General features: G+C 44.8%; 1 protein-coding gene across 1 annotated transcript in view; it reads left to right on the top strand.

Moving 5' to 3' along the window:
- Positions 1–24,002, top strand: part of sgsm1a (small G protein signaling modulator 1a) — a 37,153-nt gene that overhangs the window by 486 nt on the left and 12,665 nt on the right. Inside the window, exons 3-12 of the mRNA XM_056593298.1 lie at positions 8,941–9,016; positions 14,427–14,589; positions 15,252–15,404; positions 15,500–15,567; positions 16,092–16,237; positions 19,094–19,231; positions 19,883–20,007; positions 21,123–21,190; positions 22,885–23,048; positions 23,835–23,970. Of these exons, the coding sequence (XP_056449273.1) occupies positions 8,941–9,016; positions 14,427–14,589; positions 15,252–15,404; positions 15,500–15,567; positions 16,092–16,237; positions 19,094–19,231; positions 19,883–20,007; positions 21,123–21,190; positions 22,885–23,048; positions 23,835–23,970 (1,237 nt within the window). The remainder of the gene's footprint in view (positions 1–8,940; positions 9,017–14,426; positions 14,590–15,251; positions 15,405–15,499; positions 15,568–16,091; positions 16,238–19,093; positions 19,232–19,882; positions 20,008–21,122; positions 21,191–22,884; positions 23,049–23,834; positions 23,971–24,002) is intronic.

Raw genomic sequence — 24,002 nt, forward strand, 5'->3', positions numbered from 1 at the left:
ACTACGACCCTTATATTAGACACACTACTCAATATATTCCGAGTGTGTTGTAGTTGGGTGATTTTTCGTGCAGGCTAAACTAATGTAATGTGGACCACAGCCCCGTCCACCTGACACTGGGAAGAATACACATCTGCTGGAAGAACAAACTGACGGCGTGGTCGATGTTTGACACAAATCCCTCAAGTCCTGCCGTGTTGTGTTTAATAGCTGTACTTTTTTTTTTTTTTTTTTACATTAGAATTACTACAACAATTTGGTTCTTCCGAACAAAATTGCCTACTTTTTTAGGTGTGTTGCCTTTGAACAAGGCTCCACGACGCTGGGACCATCGCTTTATGTTTAATATCTGTTGAGTAGGGATTGTGTTATTCTTACAATGGGTCCGTCTTAGCTAGTTAGATTCCGTTTAATTAAAGACAATGTAATACAATACATGACAACTTTGTTGTCCATCATGTGTTGAAAAGCGTTTGAAAACCATCAAAAAGATGACATGACACATTAACACATTCAACACGTTTATCTCAATAAATGTCATGTAGATCTATGTGATACAAGCTCGCATCGATCTGTCTAGGAATATACCAGCAGATTCCTATCATAATCCTATTTGTTCCTCATAAAAAACGGAATCTTCTTGCTTGAAAATGTATTCAACACGGAGGGCCAACTGTCTTCAGGTTTAGCCCCTTCAGACCGGGCTGCCATTCACTGTATCCTAAAGGGTTCTCCATGCTAAGAGATATTGTGTAGTTGTCATCGCACAGACAAGTTTAACAATCACATCTGGATTATTCTGTCAGTGACTGCAGATCAGACCAGATTGTCACTGCCTGCTGCTGTCTTATCGGTCCCGACCAGACACCGTGATTAAAACGGCGTTGCTAAGGCCCAGGCTGAAATGTACCCAGCCTACCGAGCACAAACCCATCTTGTATTCTGCGGTCGTTTTGTCCATTTGTATAACAGTGTAATAGCTCTTCAACTGAAGACCCGTTTTGTACGAAAGGGTCTTGATGCGCGTAGAGTACAGAGCACAGCCTGCTCGCTACCTGGATATCAGGGTTTATCCAGATAAATGGACTAATAGGCCTCTCAATAAACAGGTTCCATGTAAAGTTGTAATTTAAAAAGTTAGAATTTCAATGTTTATGTCATTGTTGTCCCTGTGCTATGTATCATTTGGTTGGTCATAATATTCACAGACATTTTCTTTGTTGAAATTAATAATTAATCTTTCTTGGGTAAATAGAATATTTCATAATTGTTTTAGTTCCTCGTTATTTTGTGTGCTTCGCTCCACATGGCGTTGTTTAGCCCACAGCTTTTTTACCAGCTGGCTGTGCCCCTCTCAATGCCAGAAAATAATACAACAACTAAGGCAGAGAAGTCCATTATCCTCAGAATAAAAGGCCTCCAAGGCACACATAGATAAGGCTTTCGAAAAATATAGTATTGCTGCACCCTTGCTTCGTGAAGCTGAGTGTGTTTTTCTCCCTGTCTCTTCCTCTCTCACACTCTCTGTCTCTACCTCTCCCTCTGTCTGTCTGTGTTTCTCTCCCTCTTTGTCTCTCACCCTCTCTCTCTATCTGTCTGGACACTCTGTCTCTATCTCTGTCTCTCTGTCTCTCTGTCTCTCTCTCTCTCTCTCTCTCTCTCTCTCTCTCTCTCTCTCTCTCTCTCTCTCTCTCTCTCTCTCTCTCTCTCTCTCTCTCTCTCTCTCTCTCTCTCTCTCTCTCGCTTTACCAACCTGGGTTTATATATGGTTCACTTTCTTTACTGGCAAATTTGACCCATGCTTCTCTTTCCATATACATACAGTCACTCAGACACACATACACACACCTGTGTTTGCTCAAAGAGAAACAAACAGGCAGAGCTCAGAGAGTGGTCGCTAGCTAGACATAAGGCCAGGCTCACTGATCACCACGGTTACCAGTTCAGCATACAGACAAGGCGGATATTCACGTTTCTTCTGCAGTCTTTATTTTCATTTGTGAGTTGGTTCTTATGTGGATGAGAAAGGCAGGTATTTTAATATGGAGTACCTTCACTGAACTAAAACAGTGAACTGAACCAGTTGTTGTTGTTGTTGTTGTTGTTGTTATTGTTGTTGATCAGCGATATCGATTGAGCCTGTCACAGAGTCCTCCTCTCTAGATGGAACCGTGTCATGTTTACACCACGTTGTGCAGCCACCGATGCAGTGGTGCAGTGAGCAGTTTGTTGGTGTGTAATACATCTTGAGGTGTTCATGTATCTCAGGTCCCAGCCAGGGGATTCCATCGTCAATCTTCTATGGATGAAGTCCACGTTGATACACCTCTGTGTCAGGGGGGTCTTTCCTGAAGTGTCGTCTCTTATAAGCTTGATTCTAGTTGTGCTGCTCTGTTCATTGTCCAACTACACTGGTGCTAGCGCTGCTAGAGGTGGTGTCGTGTCCATGTTTCCAGTAGCTTGTTGTTGGTGTTGAGTTCATGTTCCTACTAGCTTGGGGCTAGCACTGCTTGTTGTGGTGCTGTGTCCATGGCCCCAATATCTTGGTGTTAGATTATTGTTAGCGTGATCTATCTGGGTGCTAGCTTAGCATTAGCTTTTTGCTATTTTGGTGCTAGCTTGGTTCTAGCTTGGCTGCTAGATGATAAATGGCTTATTCGCTCTTTTCAGATTTACTGTGATTAGTGTTTCTGAAATCTTTATCAGTTCATTCATCTTCTTGATGTGAATTGAGCCTTGGAGAGAGTTTTAAGTTAACTAATATGTTTTTATGACTGTTGGGCGCAGCTCCAGTTTCACCATTCTGAGCCGGATGCTCTTGAAAGATTAGTATGTAACTGATGCTGGGATTATGCCATACTTTACATTTCCATATACTTAAGTATAATGACCCTAAATTAGAGTCAGGTATTTTGAGTTCATTAGCATAGTGTGATATTTATCGATATTATGTAAAATTCCCAATGATTATCTGGATAATAATATTGTGATATTTTATAATGTCATATCGCCCAGCCCCCTGTGCTCCTCTCGCATTTATCAGCTGAGAAGATGATTAATTTGGCAGCCATATGGGTTGATGAATGATATCAGAATCTCTCAGGACTCTGTCTGTATGCGTTTCTCTTTATATCTCTCTCTGTACCACTGTGTGTGTGTGTGTGTGTGTGTGTGTGTGTGTGTGTGTGTGTGTGTGTGTGTGTGTGTGTGTGTGTGTGTGTGTGTGTGTGTGTGTGTGTGTGTGTGTGTGTGTGTGTGTGTGTTTGTATTTGCGTCTCTCACCCTCTGTCTGTCTCTCCCTCTCTGTCTGTCTGTTTGTCTCTCTCTTTGTCTCTCATCCTCTCTCCTTCTGTCTCATTCCCACTCACTGTCTCTCCCTCTCTTTCTGTCTGTCTGTTGTCTTTCTTTCTGTGTCTCTCTCTCTCTCTCTCTCTCTCTCTCTCTCTCTCTCTCTCTCTCTCTCTCTCTCTCTCTCTCTCTCTCTCTCTCTCTCTCTCTCTCTCTTTGTCTCTCCTTCTCTTTCTTACTCTTTCACTGTCTCTTTCACTCTCTGTCCCTGTCTGTCTCTCTCTTCCTATCTCCACCACTCCCTCTCTTGGTCTCACTCTCCTTCTGTCATCCTCTCTAATTGGAATATGGAACATTAAGAAGATCTTCTATCAGCCCCTTCGTCGACAGGCAGGGTTTAGGTGGAGCTCAGGACAAAAATGCTTTGCTGTGTTGTCACTGTGAAGAGAACAGCTGCTCTATAGAATCCTTTCAGCACCTTGCCAGAGAGATGAACGCCACTTTGTATCAGGGGGATGTACTGATTAACTTCACCATATATACATTATCTATTATATATATATATATATATATATATAGTATATCTATGTACTACCTACCTACCAACACAAACTTTGTATGTGGATACAGTTATCCACCTATTTCTATTGTATCTTTCGATATCTAAACCTACATCTCTCTCTCTGAATTGGATTATACCCATCTAAACAGTCTCACACAGATAGTGTATTTTATAGCTACACCTCTACCATGTGTGTATATAAGGGTCATGGTTATCCGTATCTTCAGTATAATGCTACGTTTCCTTGTACCTTTCTGCTACCTAGCTGTTATCATTGTGTAAACAAGTCCTCTGGTTATATTCTGGTGATGAATGAATGAATGTCGTTGACGTACCTTCTTACGTGGAAGAGATACAAACATGTGACCCCTGTGCAGTCGCTATGGAAACCTGGGTTGGTGATGAGACTTAACTTGTATGTTGATTTACTGGATTTTTAGTATAGACTGCTGGGGAAAACACAGCAGCACAGGTGCCTCCTCCGCGGCTGTATCAGTGTCTCTCAGCTCTGCATCGCTCCATGTGGAGCCGCTGGTTCTGTGGATGCAGATCTGTGTGTTTGTGTGAGTGTTCGTCTAGGAGCGTGCGTGTCTCAGGGGTGTGGAATATGTGTGTTTGGTGAATCCATCAGGGGTGTTAATATAAGTGTGTGCAATGCATACATGTGTGCATGCATGAATTTGTGTGAGTGTGTCAGTGTGTGTGCGTGTGTGTTTGTCTAGTTACTCGGATGTGGAGTATGTGTGTTTGGTGATTCTATAAGTGTCTATTAGTGTGTGCATATGCGTGTGTGTGTGCGTGTTTGTGTGTATGTTTGTGTGTCTGTGTGTGTGTGTGTGTGTGTGCGTAGCTTCCCTTTATGAGTGTGCTGATGAGCAGCAGGAAATTGGCCTGCCATTGTGTCCATTGTGTTGATGAAGCATCTGACAGGCCGCTGCTCTACCTCTCTCACACACGTCGTGTCGGAGCCCACCGTCCGTAACCGCTCAGAGTAAAGCGCTCATCACCTACCGAGCTGATAGGACAAGCAGACATAGTGAGTCATCATTGGTAACTCAGTCAGAGCTCAGTGGTTTCATCTCCAACCTTTTCAGATGAATACACACGCTATTTCACTGAAAAGAAATGTGTGTGAGCGTGCGCGGGCACGCGCCTGTGTGTATTTGTGCGTGCGTGTGTGTGTGGACCTTTACTCCGTCCATCCCTCTCGGAGTGCAATTTATATTGAAGTGTGTGTTTGTGTACTTGTTATCATAAGTATTATTATTATTCAGCCGAGCACAGTGGCCTACACTTTTCACGCTGTTGCCTCGTGAGCACTGTGGCGCTGGATAAAGTCAAAGCCAGGAGTGATCCTTTATCTCCAGGGGAAGCACAGGGCAGTTTGTTCATGGAGAGAGAAGAAAGCTGCACTCCTCCCCCCCGTGAGAGGGAGTACGGCCAGACGTGAACATGACTCAGGCACCACAGGGGTCTGGTCCATTTAAATAACAAATAAACACATTTGCCTGGAGAGATTGTTTCAGTGAATCCACTTTGACAGGGAAAATGAGAACAGCGCAATAACCGCGGGTGTATCCATGTGTTCCTCTCGCCGAGTGATTTGTTTGGTGCGTGTGCCACTAAATAATGAGGAGATTAGTGGACAGGAAACGCATTAAGAATCACATATTCCTTTGAGACTTTAGGGACGGAGTAGGGAATATTTTCAGTTTGCAAAAAACAATGGAAAAATTAATTTCTCTCAATTGTTCTTGGAAGAGCCGAACAACAGTTTACAGGATTATCATTACACCTTTTGAGGAAGGTGTTCATGCATTTCAAATTGACACAAACGTTTATGCTCGAAATAATTATGCTTTTTCCTTTTCACTTGAGTATGGTATCATGATGATTAGATGCTGTTAAATTGTATCTTAATTACCCCAATATAGGACTTTCTCCAATATTAAATGTAGCTTTGTATCCACGAAAGACATTAGTTCAAGTATTTTGTATACAATTTTATTTAATGTTGATAATCCAATCTATTTTCAGCCTTGTTAGTAGAGCATCCTAGGGTCCTGACCCCTGCGGGGATCTTTCTATACAGAGATAGAGAGTACATCATATGTGTATTTTCCGTGTATTGGTGTATTCAGGCGACCCGAAAACCTCTCTCAGAAGAGTAATATCTCCGCTGTGGACAGACTCATTACAGCAGGAAATTACAGTTATCTGTGTGCTTGTGTCCGGAGGTGGATGTTCACAATGTAGATCGCAGAGTAGCTAACGCTCACACACACACACACACACACACACACACACACACACACACACACACACACACACACACACACACACACACACACACACACACACACACACACACTTGCATACACACATGCACACGTACACTCTGATTCACACCCAAGGACATGTCCTCGCACAAACACACATGGACACACACACAAACACACACACAAACACACAGGCATAGATGTATCCATAGCCGCACTAGTATTGATCCTCCTGCTTGGCCATAACCAGGAGAAGAAAAAGAATAGAGGTATTCCCTGTTGCTGAAGCCAAGTGCTTCTAACAATCCTTTCCTTCTCCAACCCTTCCACAGCTCTGATGATGTCGCTCTTGTTTTTTTCTATGTTCCTTTTTTCTTTTACTTTGATGTTACAATCTCGTCATGAAACCCAATCAATGTTCCCTCTGAGAGGAGAGAGAGAGCGAGAGAGAGAGAGCGAGAGAGAGCGAGAGAGAGCGAGAGAGAGAGAGAGAGAGAGAGAGAGAGAGAGAGAGAGAGAGAGAGAGAGAGAGAGAGAGAGAGAGAGAGAGAGAGAGAGAGAGAGAGAGAGAGAGAGAGAGAGAGAGAGAGCAGATCTCTGAAGAAGGAAGCCTCAAACCTCCTCTCCACCAATTCTCTCACCTCGAACCTCCCACACACTCCCTGAGTCCCTTGCCACCCCCCTTCTCCTCTAGCCTGTGCCTGACTCCTATCTCCCAGTGGAGATCTCCAGGTTGAGAGCTGATGACTCATCTTACCTCACACTCGCTTCTTACTCACGACTAAAGTCTCAGACGGTTTCTGTGCCCTACTTAACACCGACCCTGTTCCCTACTGGTATTCCCTTTCTGTCCATGTAATTAAGATATTCATTTTTTTGCAACTAACCATCATCTGATTCATCCCCGTCGATTGACTTTCGTTTAATCGGTTAATTGTTTAGTAGTATAAAGTCACAAGCAAAAAATATCCAATGTTCCCAACGTTTGCTTTATAATGCCGCTTTTCCACTGCATGGTACCAGCTCGACACGACTCGACTCGACTCGACTCAGCTCGCCTTTTTTGCGTTTCCACCGCGATCTAGTACCTCAAGTGGCTGCTTTTTCTAGTACCGCCTCGCTCTAGGTTCCAAGCGGCTGAGCCGATGCTAAAAGGTGACGTCGGCAGACGGCCGGCCACTGATTGGCCAGAGAGTGTGACGAAGTCACGAGAGCGACATGGCAACCATGCTGGTAACGATAGAACAGCCATAGTAGCGCCGCAGCCAACATATTCCACTTCTTCAACATGCCAGCTAATAATACGAACACGAATACCATCGCATCGATGTTCTCCATTGTTGTAATGTGGGTTCTGTCCATGTGTGGGTTACGTAGGTGTTGTTTGCGTCGCGTACAAAAATACGTCACGGCCCTTTCGCGCAGACGACCCCGCCCACGTCCCGGAGGTACTATTTGCGGTGGAAAAGCACCCGCGCTGCTACCGTGTCGAGTCGTGTCGAGTCGTGTCGTGTCGAGTCGAGCTACATGTGCGGTGGAAAAGCGGCATTAAAGGCACCCAGTGCAACTTTCGAGGCTTAAAAATAAACATTCAATTTCTAGTCTTTTTTACACGTAGTAAGTTTCAATAACTCCATACCATTACATACCGACATTCAAGCAGCAAAGATGAGACGTCGTTGTGTGGTGAGAACTGATAGAAAATCGATAACAACAACAATGCCGCCATTTTCTTTATTTTTTGTAACCTACAATAAATAAAGCAGGCTTCCAGTCAATGGAAAAATGGCTTCTCCCCAACGGCGATTGTTGTCGTTTACGATTTTCTATCAGTTCTCACCACACAACGACGTCTCATCTTTGCTCCTTGAATGTCGATATGTAATGGTATGGAGTTATTGAAACTTACTACGTGTAAAAAAGACTAGAAATTGAATGTTAATTTTTCATTGAATGTTTACATAAAGTTGCACTGGGTGCCTTTAATGACTTATCATTGAGCACTGCAATAGCTAGGGGATATTGGATCACGTGTCCCCTCCATGTATTCAATCTTGGCACTGCCGCCGGAATACAAGCACCAGCTAGCTACCCCAACCCTTAAATGACCGGCACCCAAATCCTAAAACGTATATATATATATATATATATGTATATATATATATATATACGTTTTAGGATTTGGGTGCCGGTACCTCCTACTGCACTCCCCTCAATTGTTGCATTGTCATTATTGTAATTTGAGAAATATTGTGGAAAAATACTTACGGCAAAATCGTGTTCTGCAAGAAGAAGAAAAACCTCATGATGATATAGGTGGCCTTAGCACATGAATGGCTTTAGAGTCTTTTTTGATTGCGCAGAACAGACACAACAGTGTTACGAAGCCCAGACGATGGCACGGCTACAAATAGCAGACTGAAAACTGCATATATTTATTCAGCAATAGTGCCCAAAAGATTGGTTGGCCCACAAGGGGCGCTTTCATGCTGTCTAGCTCTGTTATATTGTAAGACCATTGTATGAGACCAATTCTGTCTAAATGCACCAGCGCCCTACCGAAATATGTTATCACACCAAAACCTCTCTTCACATCAGCACTAGCACACGTACATCAGCACTGTGCACGCGCCCATCAACATTGTTCAATTTGGATAGAAGTTTATTTGGTTTGACAAAATAAAAGCACATACTCTAAAAGATAAGTACTGAAGCCACACAACTGACCCATGAATGGCCAATATCCAGGCAAATGGATGCAAATGGTGGTACATTGTGGGCTGAGTCATGCTGAATGTCCCTTGTCCACAGGTGAAGCAGATTATGGAGGAGGCTGTCACGCGAAAGTTTGTCCATGAAGACAGCAGCCATATTGTTTCGTTCTGTGGTAAGTCGCTATCATGAAAGCACTTATTTTTGCTTATTCACAGACAATTGTACTCAAAGTGAAATATTGTCCCTGGAGATGAACCTGGCACTACGGCTCATTTCGCCTGCTGCCCATGTTTTATGATCTATGTCCTCATAACTGGAAGAAAACTGCAAGAAAAAGATTTGTATTGTGCCTTAGTAGAAACAGTGGATGGTGATGAAAAAAGGTCTTTCCATGCAATGTGTTAATGCATTGTGTGTGTGTGCGTGTGTGTATTTGTGTGTGGGAGGGAGTGTTTATGTGTTTGTGTGTGTCTGTGTGTGTGTGTGTGTGTGTGTGTGTGTGTGTGTGTGTGTGTGTGTGTGTGTGTGTGTGTGTGTGTGTGTGTGTAGGTGTAGGTGTGCACGTGCAAACGTTCTCGCGTCGGTCTCGCGTGGGTGGAAGAAATGTGGGAGGGACCAAAGAAATGTGGTAATGCAGTGTCAAAGGCTACATGATGGCTTCATTATTTATGATCATTCCAAATGGAATGACAACAATCCCATTCTTTGAACCCACTAAAATGAAGGAATGGGATATTTTGGCGGCAATAATAGCGTTCTGCATACTCCCTCGAATGGCTAATAACAGCTTATATGGGTGGGCACATAATCCTTGTCTAACTGTTTTTATAGCCGCACAATAATCACATTTGTGCGCGAAGGGGGCTCTTGGAACAAATGTTTTCTCTGCATGGATCAAATTGGAACACAGAAGGCTTGTGTGTAAAAAGTCGGACTGCCAGCATCGCCATGCACAGCACAGGAGCCCTGTTAGGTGCGTGTGTGCGTGCTCCTCTCTGAGCCACAAGCCCCCGTCAGGTTTGTTTGTGTGTGTGTGTGTGTGTGTGTGTGTGTGTGTGTGTGTGTGTGTGTGTGTGTGTGTGTGTGTGTGTGTGTGTGTGTGTGTGTGTGTGTGTGTGTGTAAACTCCTCTCTGATTTATGACTAATAATATACACAAGGTCTCTCATAAGCATTTTAATGCCTCCTGTGAGTTCTTGTCCCTTGAGCGACCCTCAAAATGTTCTTTGATGTCCAACTTATTTTCTGTGGATTTTTTCTTTTTTTGTTAATGATATATTTTGAAATACTATTTTCTTATAAATTATTAAAAAGGAGGACTTCCATCTCTCCAAGAACGGTAAAGCTATGTTCCACGCGCAGAGGGAGAATTGTACAATATAAAATAATAAAACGTCATAAGAATTATCTGGAATTAATGTTAGAAAACACTTTAATATCTGGATGAAGCTTCAGTGATAAATCTCTTGGTTCTAGATAAAATGATTAGTAACATTAGTGTTTGAAGGGCACAAACAAATCAAATATGTATACTAGTCATGTATGAATAATACTAGAAATAAACTTCTACATTGAGCACTGTGCAATGCCTGGATAATAAAACTCATTTTTCAGCTGGTTTAAAAAAATGTTAAAAAAGATTAAAAAACCAACTGCCTGCTAGTACCAAGATATCCCTGTGTTGCAGTAAAACATATTCATACTCACTCCAAGCTATTATCTAGACAGCTGGTGCTAATGGTGGCTGTGTGAGGAATATGAACTTTTGTACTCCAAAGAGCAATAGAGTGCTCAAAGTAATCATTTCTACATTATAGTTTACACATCATGTCTCAGTGATCACAGGCCACCGTATCTTTTTCCAGATAATATATCTAACCATGATTCCTACAAATAATGGCAGCACAACGTGCGGGTGTGAAGGCCTATTCCCTTAGGCTCTGCTGACTGTCTGCAGGCGGGCAAACAGCAGACGCGTGATGCTCAGCACTCACTGCTTGGGAGCTGCGATGCGTGTCAGTGCTGCTGAGAAAGTGCTACTTGTGGTAGCAGCAGTCAGGGAGCCGGGAGCACAGAGCCTGTTTCAGCAGTACAACGAGTCCTTTCTGGGTTGAGTCATAGTCGAACCCTGAGTGCTTTGGGGCCGACCCCTCTCCTTCCTCACAATGTTTAACACCCTCTTCTCACCTCCAGCTTAAGCCCAAAATACAACACCCGCGAACGGCGTGCGTCAAAACAGCCGCCCCTGTTATTTTATATGTACAACCGGCTAGGCGCACGCCAGCGCTCGACGCGGCGCCCCGTGGCGCCCCACGGCCCTTCACGGCATTGTCCTATTGCACAGCGTCGCCACCCCTGAAATAGCGCTTTCTCACCTATTGGTGCTAGGGGTGGCACTTGACGCGTGTCATGTGAAGCGCCGTGGCGACGGTATGTTTTGCACTAATAGGTGACATATTATACCAAGACAACAAGTGGGCGTGTCCACCTAGATGTATGACGGTTATGCTGCTATCCATTTGGATGGTACGCTGGTACGAACGACCAGCTTCAGCGAGAACGTAACGTATTTCGCTTGCTCCAGCCTTCCAGTTTGCCATTTGTGTTTCTGTCGAGCCACGAGGGGGAGTAGTAGCAGGCTAGTCATCATTAGCAACATAGCCTCTTTAGCAAACCAGCTTCAAAACAAATCTTTACATTGAATTGCACGCAAAGCAAGACCGTACGATGCATATATTGGTGACCGGATTAAAGCAGCAATGAAATCAAGTGTGTAAGAGGTTTTAAAAACAACATTAAAACCACCAACGTGGTACAAATAGAAAGAAAATACATCTCATCCCCCATTAACTATGGGCGCAGCCATCTTATTTGCGAGTTGTACAGCACTGCTCGCTCTACTTTGAAAGCGACGAGATACTACGACCAAAAGGGGGCGTGCCTCAGTGAAATGCCGCAAGAAAGCTGGGAGATTTGCGACTTTACCACTTCGTAAATCCAAATAGATAGCAGCATAAGATGAGCAATGTTTGTTACAGTCCACTGGGACTGGGTAGGCTGGTAGACTGATCTATCCAGCACACATCTAGTTGGACACACCAACTTGTGATGTCAGAGGCAGATTTTAAAAACGGCTTGTAACGGCTAATCAAACTCACACCTGGTGGTATAATGTGTCACCTTTAAGGCAGCGAATGGGACGGGATGCGACAGGTGCTAAAGGGTCGAAGTGTGGAACCACGGCATTTCGTATTCCTTCACTTCCCTGTGTGTCTCCCACTCATCATATTGTAATTAAAAACAATACTTAGAAGACATCTGAGATCCCAGTTTGACAAAAACCATAAGTAATGTTTTATTGTATTGTATTTGACATCACGGGTGTACTAGCAGGGGACAACACAGGTGTAGCTCATGACGTTAATTAGTACCAAGCATGCCTCCATCGTTAGCTTAACGAGCTACATCTGTTTCCGCCCCCTACAGTTAGACCTCTGTGATGAAGGCCAGTTCTGTTTGTTTCTTGAATCATTTCAACCACAGAGCAAAGTACAGCCGTACAGAAAGACCCTCCTCGCCCCCAGTCTCTCTGGGGGTTGGAGCGAGCTTAAGCTCCCCAGTGGCTCTTGTTGCTTCGCCGGGCTCCCTTCCTGGTCTGTCCATGCATGTTATTAGGGCACTCTGTGGAGGATTGGAGTGGGTAGCCGATTGCTTGGGTCAAGGAGCGAACTGCAGAGTAATTAGGGTCCACACACCATCATGGCTGCTAAGTCCAGGACATGTTGAGGCTCATGGAGGTCTCTCTGGTGCCCCTGCTCTAACAGCTGGCCATTATGTCCGTCATGTGGGGGATATTACAAGGATGGAAAGATGTTTTTAATCAAATATTCATAATTCGTTTTGTGAATGATTTAGAGGTGTTTGAGTGAAGCTAGGCTATATTTAAGGGTCTTATGATTTTGACAGGGGGCACATTTTCCTCAGAGGTTCCCATGTTTTACATTCCAGACAGGCTGACTAAACCCTTTCTCCGATGACAAAGACTTGTGAGCTACCAACTTCCTAATACATTTTAATACAAATACCTTTATTTCGGCTGTCAGTGTGTTCATTAAGACTCAAAAGGCCTGATTCATGGTATTATTTTATTGTTATTGCACATCACTATTGCCAACGGCACGTTGTGAATGTGTTTCACGCGTAAGATCAACTCAACTTGACATGACAAACTATGACTGAGGAGTTTGGTTTCTGCCTGGAGTGTGTCACCGATACTGCACTGACTTGGCAGTATTTCTAAATGATTTTCACAGTGTCCATCAAATGAACTCTCCGTTTCCCTCTCAGCCGGTGTAGTCAATACCTACATAGAGGAGATCCAGGGGGTGGTCCCTTATTGTGCCCTTTGTTGTGACATTTAGCTGCTAGTTCATTTATGGCAAAGCCAAAACACAGCAGAGTGCCATGTGAGATAAGGGACTAGCCTGCAGGAAGGAATGACGGAGAGGAGGGGGAACAGTGCGGTACTACAGTTTCTAAGCGAATAGTGTAGTCCATGGATGTTGAGCCTGAATGCTGATTGAAGGACGCGTGTCTGTCAATAAGTCGAGAGGGTCAATAGCTCAGTGACTTGAGAGCAACAGGAGAAATATAAAGAGAGAGAGAGAGACACAGAGAGACACTAGAGGCACTAGAGGACCTGGAGGATGGAGATTGTCTGCTATTTGGGATTATGAGAGAGAAAGCGAGAGAGAGACAAAGATAGATACGAATATAGATGTATAGCTTTGTTTTTGAGAGAGTGGGAAGGTAGAGAGAGAGAGAGAGAGAGAGAGAGAGAGAGAGAGAGAGAGAGAGAGAGAGAGAGAGAGAGAGAGACAGAGAGAGAGACAGAGAGACAGAGAGATGTTGATTATGCTGAATTACTGCCCCTCCTTCCTCTTCCCCTCGCCCTGGGCTTGAGTGTTCCATCAACAGGGGTTTCCATGGCAACCCCGGCCTTCCCCCTAACCCCATGTGAACGGAGCCACAGGATTAGCGCTGAGAGAGAATTCAAATGTCAACACGACTCAAGGCACTGCCACGTACGCTTTAGATACAAGATGGATGTCAGCTTTTTCTATAAAGTACAGGAGGTGTTTGTGTACACAGTGTGTGTGCGTTTGTGTGTGTGTCTTTGTGTGTACACAAACCCACACACACACATCTGCCTTGCTTATATGGTGTAAGTAATACAGCTAATTGAATAAATTATGCTAAGAGAAAGATTGTTATGCTAAAGGGAATACCTTATTCAGTTGAGTTGGCTTGTGTACATTATGACATTATTGTCATAATAATCATTTTACATTGTGAGAAACTGCTGATCGTCTATATCGTTTCCATAATCCATATTTCCATACATTTGAATTCTTAGAGACCACTTGAGTTGATATTTAGTAGTTGTTTTTGTTCTGAAAGTTTCTCCTCTGTTGCGTTGGCGTTCCCTCCTGTCTGCGGAGCCGTTTCTCTCGCTGTTAAACGATCCCAATCATCCTCATGACTAGCACTGAAGTGTGTCTCTCTGCGCCCGGGTGTCCCCAGCGGCGGTGGAGGCGTGCGTCCTGCACGGGCTGAAGCGACGCGCGGCTGGCTTCCTGCGCAGCAACAAGGTGGCTGCGCTCTTCACCAAGGTGGGCAAGAGCTTCGCCCCTGCCCACGACCTCTGCAGGAAGACCCAGGAGCTGGAGCAGCTCGTGGAGACCAAGTGAGAGAGAGCGAGAGAGAGAGCGAGAGAGAGAGAGAGAGAGAGAGAGAGAGAGAGAGAGAGAGAGTGAGAGAGAGAGAGTGAGAGAGTGAGCATGTCCCCACACTCACATACCAACTCGTTCAACGGCATCACTGCTAGCAGATCAAAGCTCCTTTCAAAGGCCCACTAGCTGCTCCTCAGAGCGTGCACGCACCTCAAATCAAAGCGGGTGTTCCCCTTCCCTCGCCCTCACCTGAAAGGTGGTTTCAAATGACCTGCGTCCACGCACACTCATGCACCGTGCGTCGCTGAGAAGCACGACCACAGCCACACTGGAAAAGGTCCCTTGTTTAGCCACGGCCAAAGAGGCCGGAAATAAATCTTGTTATTCAGCACATAACCTTATCTCTGGAGCGTTTAATGTAAACAGCCCTGTCTTCATTGTTTATTTTGTGTTATAAAGCACCGCTGTGAGTCAGGTACATGGTTTGAGGGTTTATATCACAAAATATCTTCAAAATATATATGTACATGTATATAAAGGACATTTTCAGATACAAAGTTTTACGTTTCATTTTATTCTGCAAAAAAAGCAAGAAAAAAAAGCACCGAGGTCTTCAGTTGGCCCAATAAAGACACTGTCTCAATGTCCTCTGTCCCCGTCCTCACTCCTTCCTCAGGAGAACCCAGAGCCTGCAGAGCCAGGACGGCTTGAGACGGTTGACCCGGCTGCCCAGCCTAACCCCCCACTCCTCCAAAAACCTGTGGATCCGCACCGCCCTGTTTGAGAAGGTCCTGGACAAGATCGTGGTTTACCTTGTGGAGAACAGTAGGTAAGATGGAGACACCCTGGCAGGGAGGAGAAAGACGCAGGGGAGCAGTGATGTGCACTGCTGCGGTGATGACATATTTCTCCGGTTTGTTCCAGTAAATTCTACGAGAAAGAGGCTGTTCTCATGGACCCAGTGGATGGGCCCATCCTCGCTTCTCTGCTGGGTAATTATTTGCGCAAAATTACACTCATAAAACATAAAACATGGGTTTGATGGTAGCCGTTATAAAGGTCCCATATCTTACCCCCAGGTGTGAAAGTGATTAGCCATTAATTTACAAGTCATTTGAATAATCTGCCCTTTTCTTGTGTTTTAGTGACATCAAAAGTGGGCATGTCCACCTAGTTGTGTGCTGGATAGATCAGTCTACCAGTCTACCCAGTGCACTGTAGCAAACGTTGCTCATCTATCCGCAATACATCTTGGTGGACACGCCCACTTGTGATGTCACTAAAACACAGGCTTGTAATTACGGCTTGTAATGGCTAATGTACTCACACCAAGTGGTACAATATGGGACCAGTAAGGACCTTTTTTGAAATTGCCATTGTTATTGTTGATCCAAAGATAAGTCACGTCCTTATACTCTGACTGCTCAGTCCGAGCCCTGCCTGCCTCGGTGTGTCTGCCCCGGCCACACCACCGGGTGAGCCCCTGTACTGACTGCCTCCGTCTGTGCTGTGTCAGTGGGGCCGTGCGCACTGGAGTACACCAAGATGAAGACGGCCGACCACTTCTGGACGGACCCGTCAGCAGACGAGCTGGTGCAGAGACACCGCATCCACGGAGGCCACTGCCGACAGGACTCCCCCAGCAAGAGGCCCGCTCTGTGTGTGAGTGCCCCTACGCTCACCACATCACAGCCTCTTATTGGGATCGCTAGAATTGTTTATTTCAAGTTTAAGTTTATTTTAGAGCCCTTTAAAACAGTTGACCAAAGGGCTGTACAATTAAATTATGTGTGTCCTTAAAAAAGGACACACTAGTCAATAATAAAACTGATAGAGTTAAATGCAAGGGAATATAAATTCGTTTTAGGAGGGATTTGTTCCACAGTTTGGGGCCGACAACTGAAAAAGCCAGATCAAGTTGGGTCAAGCATGAGTGTGTCGGTGGGGATATCCCTGTTGCTTCAGAAGCCCCACTCTCAATGCTGTAGACGGTTGCTTTTAGGGAGGACCTGAATACTGCTTCATTATGAACCCCTCCTTCATCCACCCCGATGAGGAAAAGCAGTGTGGGTCTTTGATGGATAGGAGAGAGGAGTGTGGATGAGTGTATGTGTGTGAGTATGGTACTTTTATCTGCCTAATGGCATTTTATAACGGGGCTGTCGTGAGGAATGGTGTAGGCGCCGCCTCAGTACACTTTTCAATTACACTGAATGAGTGGAATGTATGTCCAATGTTAAACCATTTGAGAGGCAGCACTAAGCGGAGCAAACCGCTCAGCTCATGGCATCCTTTAACTGGATCGCTTTAATTCCTCTAAAGGAGACACTTGCAATCAGAGTGACGTTAAAAAAATACCGTTGCTGTTTATATTTATATCAAATATAATATAATAACATTATGGTATTTTGTAAGAGTCTATATATAAGCCTCTAATTAAAATGTTGCTTCCTCTAGGATGGTAATAGCTAGGATTAGGGCTGTGCGATATGTAAAAAATGTTTCACGCTCTTCATGTTTGTTTCTGTATTTGTCATGTAATGAACGTAAAGCAGCATAACTTTGTTGCTGCTACTAGACTGATAATGACTAGGATAATGACTGATAGGATAAGGATTGTGACTGCTAGGATATTGATGTGTTGCTGCTCCTAGAGAAATGACCGCTGGACTAATGACTGTGTTGCTGCTCTTAGGATAATGACTGATAAGATAAAAACTGTAAAGCTGCTCCTAGAATGATAATGATTAGGATTATGACTGCTAGGATAATAACTGTGACTGCTACGATCATGAAGTGTTGTCGCTCTTCGGATAATGACTGCTATGATAATGATCGCTAGGATAATGAATGTGTTGCTGCTCATAGAGAAATTAATGCCAGGATAATAACTATGTTCCTGCTCCTAGAACAATGACTGTGAGGCTAATGATTGCTAGGATAATCTGTTCTAGGATAATTAGTGTTAGGCTAATGACTGCTAGGAGAATGTCTGCTAGGATAATGACTGTTAGGCTAATGACTGCTAGGATAATGACTGCTAGGATAATGACTGTTAGGCTAATGACTGTTAGGATAATGACTGCTCGGATAATGACTGCTAGGATAATGACTGCTAGGATAATGACTGTTAGGCTAATGACTGTTAGGATAATGACTGTTAGGATAATGACTGTTGGGATAATGACTGGTAGGCTAATGACTGCTAGGATAATGACTGTTGGGATAATGACTTCTAGAATAATGACTGCTAGGATAGTGACTGTTAGTATAATGATTGCTAGGATAGTGACTGTTAGTATAATGATTGCTAGGATAGTGACTAGGATGATGATTGCTATAATGACTGCTAGAATAATGACTGCTAGGATAATGACTGCTAGGATAATGACTGCTAGGATAATGACTGTTGGGATAATGACTGCTAGGATAATGACTGCTAGGATAGTGACTGTTAGGATAATGACTGCTAGGATAGTGACTGTTAGTATAATGAATGTTGGGATAATGACTGCTAGAATAATGATTGCTTGGATAGTGACTGTTAGGATGATGATTGCTAGGATAGTGACTGTTAGGATAATGACTGCTAGGATAATGATCACTAGGATGATAATGATTAGTACGATAATTACTGTTGGGATAACAGCTAGGATAAAAAGTGCTAGGGAAATATCAGCTATGGTAATGGCAATCAGGATGATGACTGCTAGGATAATAACTGCATGGATAATGATTCTGTTGCTGCTCCTTGTGTCATGGAAAGTACTACACACCGGTTTCACACCGCCGCACGGCAACTCGCCGCCTCCATTCATTTCAATGAGGGAAGGGCGGCAGAGGGGAGGCGGTTTCAAAAGCAGCTGTTGACCGGGAAACGGTTGCCGCCCACGTGAACGCGCACAGATTTGACCCTACCGCTCAGCTTTCCCCCTGTTGAAACTTTCGGCGGCAGCCACCCGGCGGCGGCAGCAGCAGCCGCTTCTGAAAACGCCTGGCCCTTCACACCGCCGCGCTGAACCCTCCGGGAGTGAGGTGGTTATAAGGGCGGTTGCCGCGCGGCGGTGTGCAAGCACCTTTAGACTACCAAGAAAAGAGATCAGGAAATGTCATGTAGAATACAGGATTATTTAATGTATGAATCCATGGAGCCTCTTCTCTAGTGAGCCCTGAACCCTGTTGAACGTCCAATAGGAGAGGTTTGTCAAAGTGGGGAATGTGCACATCGGGAGCCCTCTCAAACAAGGAGATGTGTGCACAGGTGAGGTTGCACAACCAGCAGAGACTGAGTGATCCTCCTCATTTAACCGTTGAAAGCGCTCCTCACGACCCTCTAAGCTCCCCATTGCGGGGGGATTTCTGTGATATGAGTTTAGACAGCTGTTTGCAGAGAGTCCCCCTATGGTCTCTGCATTTTCCCACACCTACTTTCATTCATATAGCATACAGGCAAGATCCCGACCCTGCTCTCTTTCCATGTATAGTGTATAACAATACGGTCTGTTCGCCCCCTGCTAGTTCCAGAAGAGGCACTCCAGCAGCAGCATGGACGAGCGGCCCTCCCCCTCGCCGTCCGCCCGCGACTACGTTGAGTCCCTGCACCAGAACAACAGAGCCACCCTGCTGTTTGGGAAGAACAACGTCCTGGTCCAGCCGGTAACGCCTCACGCATCACAACCACGCATTTCACCAGTCATTGACATTTACTTTTAGCAAACGCTTTTATCCAAAGCGACTTAAGACCATTCATTCAAACATTCACACACGGACTGACACTGCGCCACGGAAGGCGACAGCCAGCTCGTCAAGAGCAGTAAGAGTGAGGTGTCTTGCTCAGGGACACCTCGACACTAGAAAACTTCCGGTTACAAGTCCACCCGCTCTACCTGAGCGAATACCTCCACTAAGCCCCACTTGGACTTTGTGTGCATTTCAGTCTCTAAATATTGGTCGTATCGGAGGGGCTTAGCAGTGTTTCCCAAAATGTGGAAAGGCAGTAAGTAGTGATGCTCTAGGGCTGCAATATCTACTGTACATGTGGATAATAACATGGACATTGTCATGTTTTGATCTGAAACCATTTCGTGAAATAAGAATCTACGGTTCTGGACAAAAGTTTTGAATGCAACCATAAAGAGACAAAACAAACAGAAGCAAGCCGTTAATCCAACACTAAAGGATGAAAAGCTAATTAATGTACACGTTTTATTCAACTTTGATCTGGGTCTATGTAAAAGGGTGAAAGCATCCATTATTAGTTCTTTGTTTGATTTCTAAGCCAAGCCAACGTGTCCATCGTGGTTTCAGAGAGACGACATGGAGGCCGTTCCAGGGTACCTCTCTCTACACCAGACCGCCGAGGTCATGACCTTGAAGTGGACGCCCAACCAGCTAATGAACGGATCTGTGGGAGACCTGGACTATGAGCACAGGTAAGACGATGATCCATGCGCAGCCCGTACCTACTACGGGTACCGACTACCAAACAGGGTCATAGCTGTCACGTAACAACGACAACAGAAAAGCAATGAAGACAGAGGGTGCATTGGTTTGCGTTGTGTGACCGTTTCAGGCTACCATGCCTTGTCATCCTCTTAGAAAACAGTTGTCTGACTGGTGTTGTCTGACTGGTGTTGTCTGACTGGTGTTATCAACCAATTGGGTTGCATTTTGTTACGTGTGTAGCCAACTACATTTTGTATATGTGTATATTTTATACTATATGTATCGTATGTTTAATACTATATGGATATGTGAGCTCTAATGTGAAGATGTGATTTCAGTAAAAACTGCTTTAATAGGATAAACCTGCTTCAGGAAAAATGCACGTGAAGCTTCTTTCGGCAATTTCAAGGCTAGAAATTGAGAAATATCTTCCTTTAATCCATTTATTTGGGGTTTACCATGATTTCATTCCCTACGCTGAATTGCCACTTTAAAATGATTTGTGAGGGATTGCAAACAAACAGTGAATGCATGCAAGACTGGGGTTTTCAATAACAGGGACTTTCCGAATCCTGATTAAACTCAGGTTCATATGCATACATATATACTGTATATATATATGTATTTAGAAAGACCAGACTGGGATGCTTATGCATAAATCTGAATAAATCCATATAAATGTCGCATTTAGAACGATGAGGCTGGAATTCAAATGATTCTGCAAAAATGGAATGAAGGCACGGCGTCCAAATGATGTTCCTTGCTGCTTGTATAACCGTGGACTATTACTGAATAATGCAATATGTCTGTGTGACTCAACAACCTTTCATCCAGGAGTCAAAGAGGCTGTTGATGGGGCCGGTTCTCTGCTGCCTAGTCACCAGATGGCTTATTGACTGAGATGCCGTCAAGTGCCTCCAATTATCAAAATATTCTCTTTGGTTTTGTTTTTGTGTCTAGCGCTGCTTTCTCCAGCGCATCATCTCTCTATTTTAAGAAATGCACTTTTCTGATTGGGTTTTACTTGTGCTCTTCCTGCACCCACATTCATTAGTAGCGGTGACAGCAGAGAGTCTCACCTGGTGTTGTGTGTGTGTTTCAGTGTGTACTGGGACTACGCTATGACCATTCTGCTGCAGGAGATTGTCTACCTGCACTGCCATCAACTGGGTGGGTCTGCTGCCTTTGATTAACAGCATCGGTACTTTGCTTTTAAGAGTGTGACGGTTCTGAAACCGAGAGCAAATCCACCATGCACACGGCCGCGGGCCACGGGCCCCAGTCGCAGTTCTGTCCGGACGTGAAAATGCTATTTTTCGCCGGTCTGCCACCAAACGTTCCACTCTGCTCTGAATGCATATTGTCGTTGCAATTTCTCTGGAGATATTGTGTCTAGGACAGAAGAGATTTTAAATGCAAAAAGCACACAATAGTTGTAGACAATGAACCTTTTTTAATGCATGCATACATCAGACTCCTCTCTAGCAGAGTGAGTCCAGAATACAGTTAGACAGAGCTATTTAAACATCCTCCCCACATTGCTGATGTCAATAATCAAATCCGGTAATGTTAACCCCAGACACAGAGTTGCATGTGTTCTCATCAAGCAGAAGAATGCATAAGGCGATGCCCTCTCCCTTATGACCGGTTTAAACCAAGCACAAAGGTTAATAATTAGACGACACGTCTGCAATGGTTAGGTGACTGACCCAAGCACGAAGCTCACCATTTAGATGACACTGAGGAAGGTAGGGTGGTTAGACGATACAATAAATAGGAAACACAGCTTTAGATGAACAAAAGGAAACATACCGATTTTTTCCATTGCAATATGGCATTATTCCCGGGCCGTACAATTACCTGTTGGTATACTCTCCTACTCCTCTCTCGGACCATGGCATCCGAGAGATGGTTGAGCTCCTCAAACAGCTATAGTGTAACGCCACGGTGTGCATGGATGTGCAGATGGGTGGAGCTCATTCTGATCCGCCGTTGATTTTGATGTTCCCGTCCGAGGGGGGGGGGGGGGGGGGTCAGGCACCCAGGACACCTATCGTGTAACACTACGGAGGGAGGGTCAGGCTCCCAGGACACCTATCGTGTAACACTACGGAGGGAGGGTCAGGCTCCCAGGACACCTATCGTGTAACACTACGGAGGGAGGGTCAGGCTCCCAGGACACTTATGGTGCAACGCTACGGAGGGACGATGGGGAAGCTCCGTGTGAGCAGCAAATTACTTTGATGTCTGAGTCAGAGTTGGGGTTAAGCTTCTCAGACACTTATATTAAAACGCTACGGTGTGACACATTTCATATCAGTCATTATAACACATACTGTTTGAAGGATTGATACCAATGTTTTATTGTGCACCCATTATTATTTTGTACTATTTTGGGTTAGGGTTAGGTTAGACCCTTTCCTAGTACCTTTGTGGTACTAGGAAAGTATCACAAAGGTGCCGTGATTCAACCCCTCGAGGTATGACGAGATGTGCCCCGAAACTTGGCTCAGAAATCAAGGTCTGACCCAAACCGTTAATAATCGTTACACCTCCAATCGCTACCATGGCATTCAAAAGCCTAAGGAACATTTTCGGAATAAGATAATACACTAATGCGGAACAGTGTCTTGATCCGCCATCGTGACAGTATCAGACGAACTAGACGGTATATTTTCTCTAAAAGAACAACAAACTGCATTTTTGATGATGATGATGATATGTTGGCCGTACTTTCAAAAACGATTTGGTGAAAGTAAAATTTCCGCTCAGCACTACGACCAACTTGCGGCGTCTTGCGAGGTCAGGTGACTTTGCTCCCTAATAGCAATACATGTCTGTGGTGTTGTTCTCTCTTCCTGCAGTGGACAGTGGGGGCACGGTGGTGCTTGTGAGCCAGGACGGCATCCAGAGACCCCCGCTGCGCTTCCCTAAAGGAGGCCACCTGCTGCAGTTCCTCTCCTGCCTGGAGACCGGCCTGCTGCCCCACGGCCAGCTGGACCCCCCTCTCTGGTCCCAGAGGGGAAAGGTCAGTGCCAATGGGAGCTGGGAAACCACTCTCCGCTCATGAATGGGGGGCCGTGAGGTCGCTGCTGGTGCGACCTCACGGCAAAACTGCCTAAGTGCCCATGAGCTGCTCCTGGCGACCTTAGAGACACTGAGGTGTCTCTAAGGTGCTGCACTGGCTGGGGAAGAGCTATATCCATGCCATATTCGTTCGTAAAAAAACGTAACAATGATGCCCTTGAGATTCATTGTTTGATTAAAAACAACAATCCAAATGGGATGATACGATCACAGTGTATGGCTGGTGAGACGCAGAGGAGTAAGTTCTCTCGTGTTGGCGTTCTGGCTCAGCAACAAGTGTGTCTGGTGTGCATGGAGGCGTGTCTGTCAGCCTGGAACAAGGATTCAGTATCCGGAGGGAAAGCACAATCGCAGACACAACCCACACAGCTACTGGCTCCCGCTACGAGCTAACACTAGCCAAGCAGACTAGACTGTTATAACTCATTATTACATGAAGGATTTTATTATGTACCTTGGAAAACTAGCTTACTATCTTAAGAACTAACGGCTTGGGTTTCTAATTCTGATTCTGATAGCTGAGAGATGGTGGATATATCTATGTATCAGATTATATATTATATAATATATTATGAGATCTGGGAAGAAGTTAGAATTGTTGATAGCTAGGAAAACTACTCAACATGGGCATATAATCCAGCCGTGCCTGCATGTTATAAACATCCTAAACTGTCACCTAGGAGGGTAGGCACAGAAGGGTACATCATCCCTGTTCCTCGTCCCCCAGGGGAAGGTGTTTCCTAAGCTCCGGAACCGGGTCGCTCCCGTATCGGGATCATCAGAGTCGGTGTCCGACAAGGAGGAGGACGAGGCCACGGACTACGTCTTCCGCATCCTGTTTCCCAACAGCCAATCAGAGTTTGGTGAGGTATCCTTTAAATCCAACCCTGGTTGC

This window comes from Gadus chalcogrammus, chromosome 6 (genome assembly GCF_026213295.1).
Source record: "Gadus chalcogrammus isolate NIFS_2021 chromosome 6, NIFS_Gcha_1.0, whole genome shotgun sequence".
In the NCBI taxonomy this organism is placed as follows: Eukaryota; Metazoa; Chordata; class Actinopteri; order Gadiformes; family Gadidae; genus Gadus; species Gadus chalcogrammus.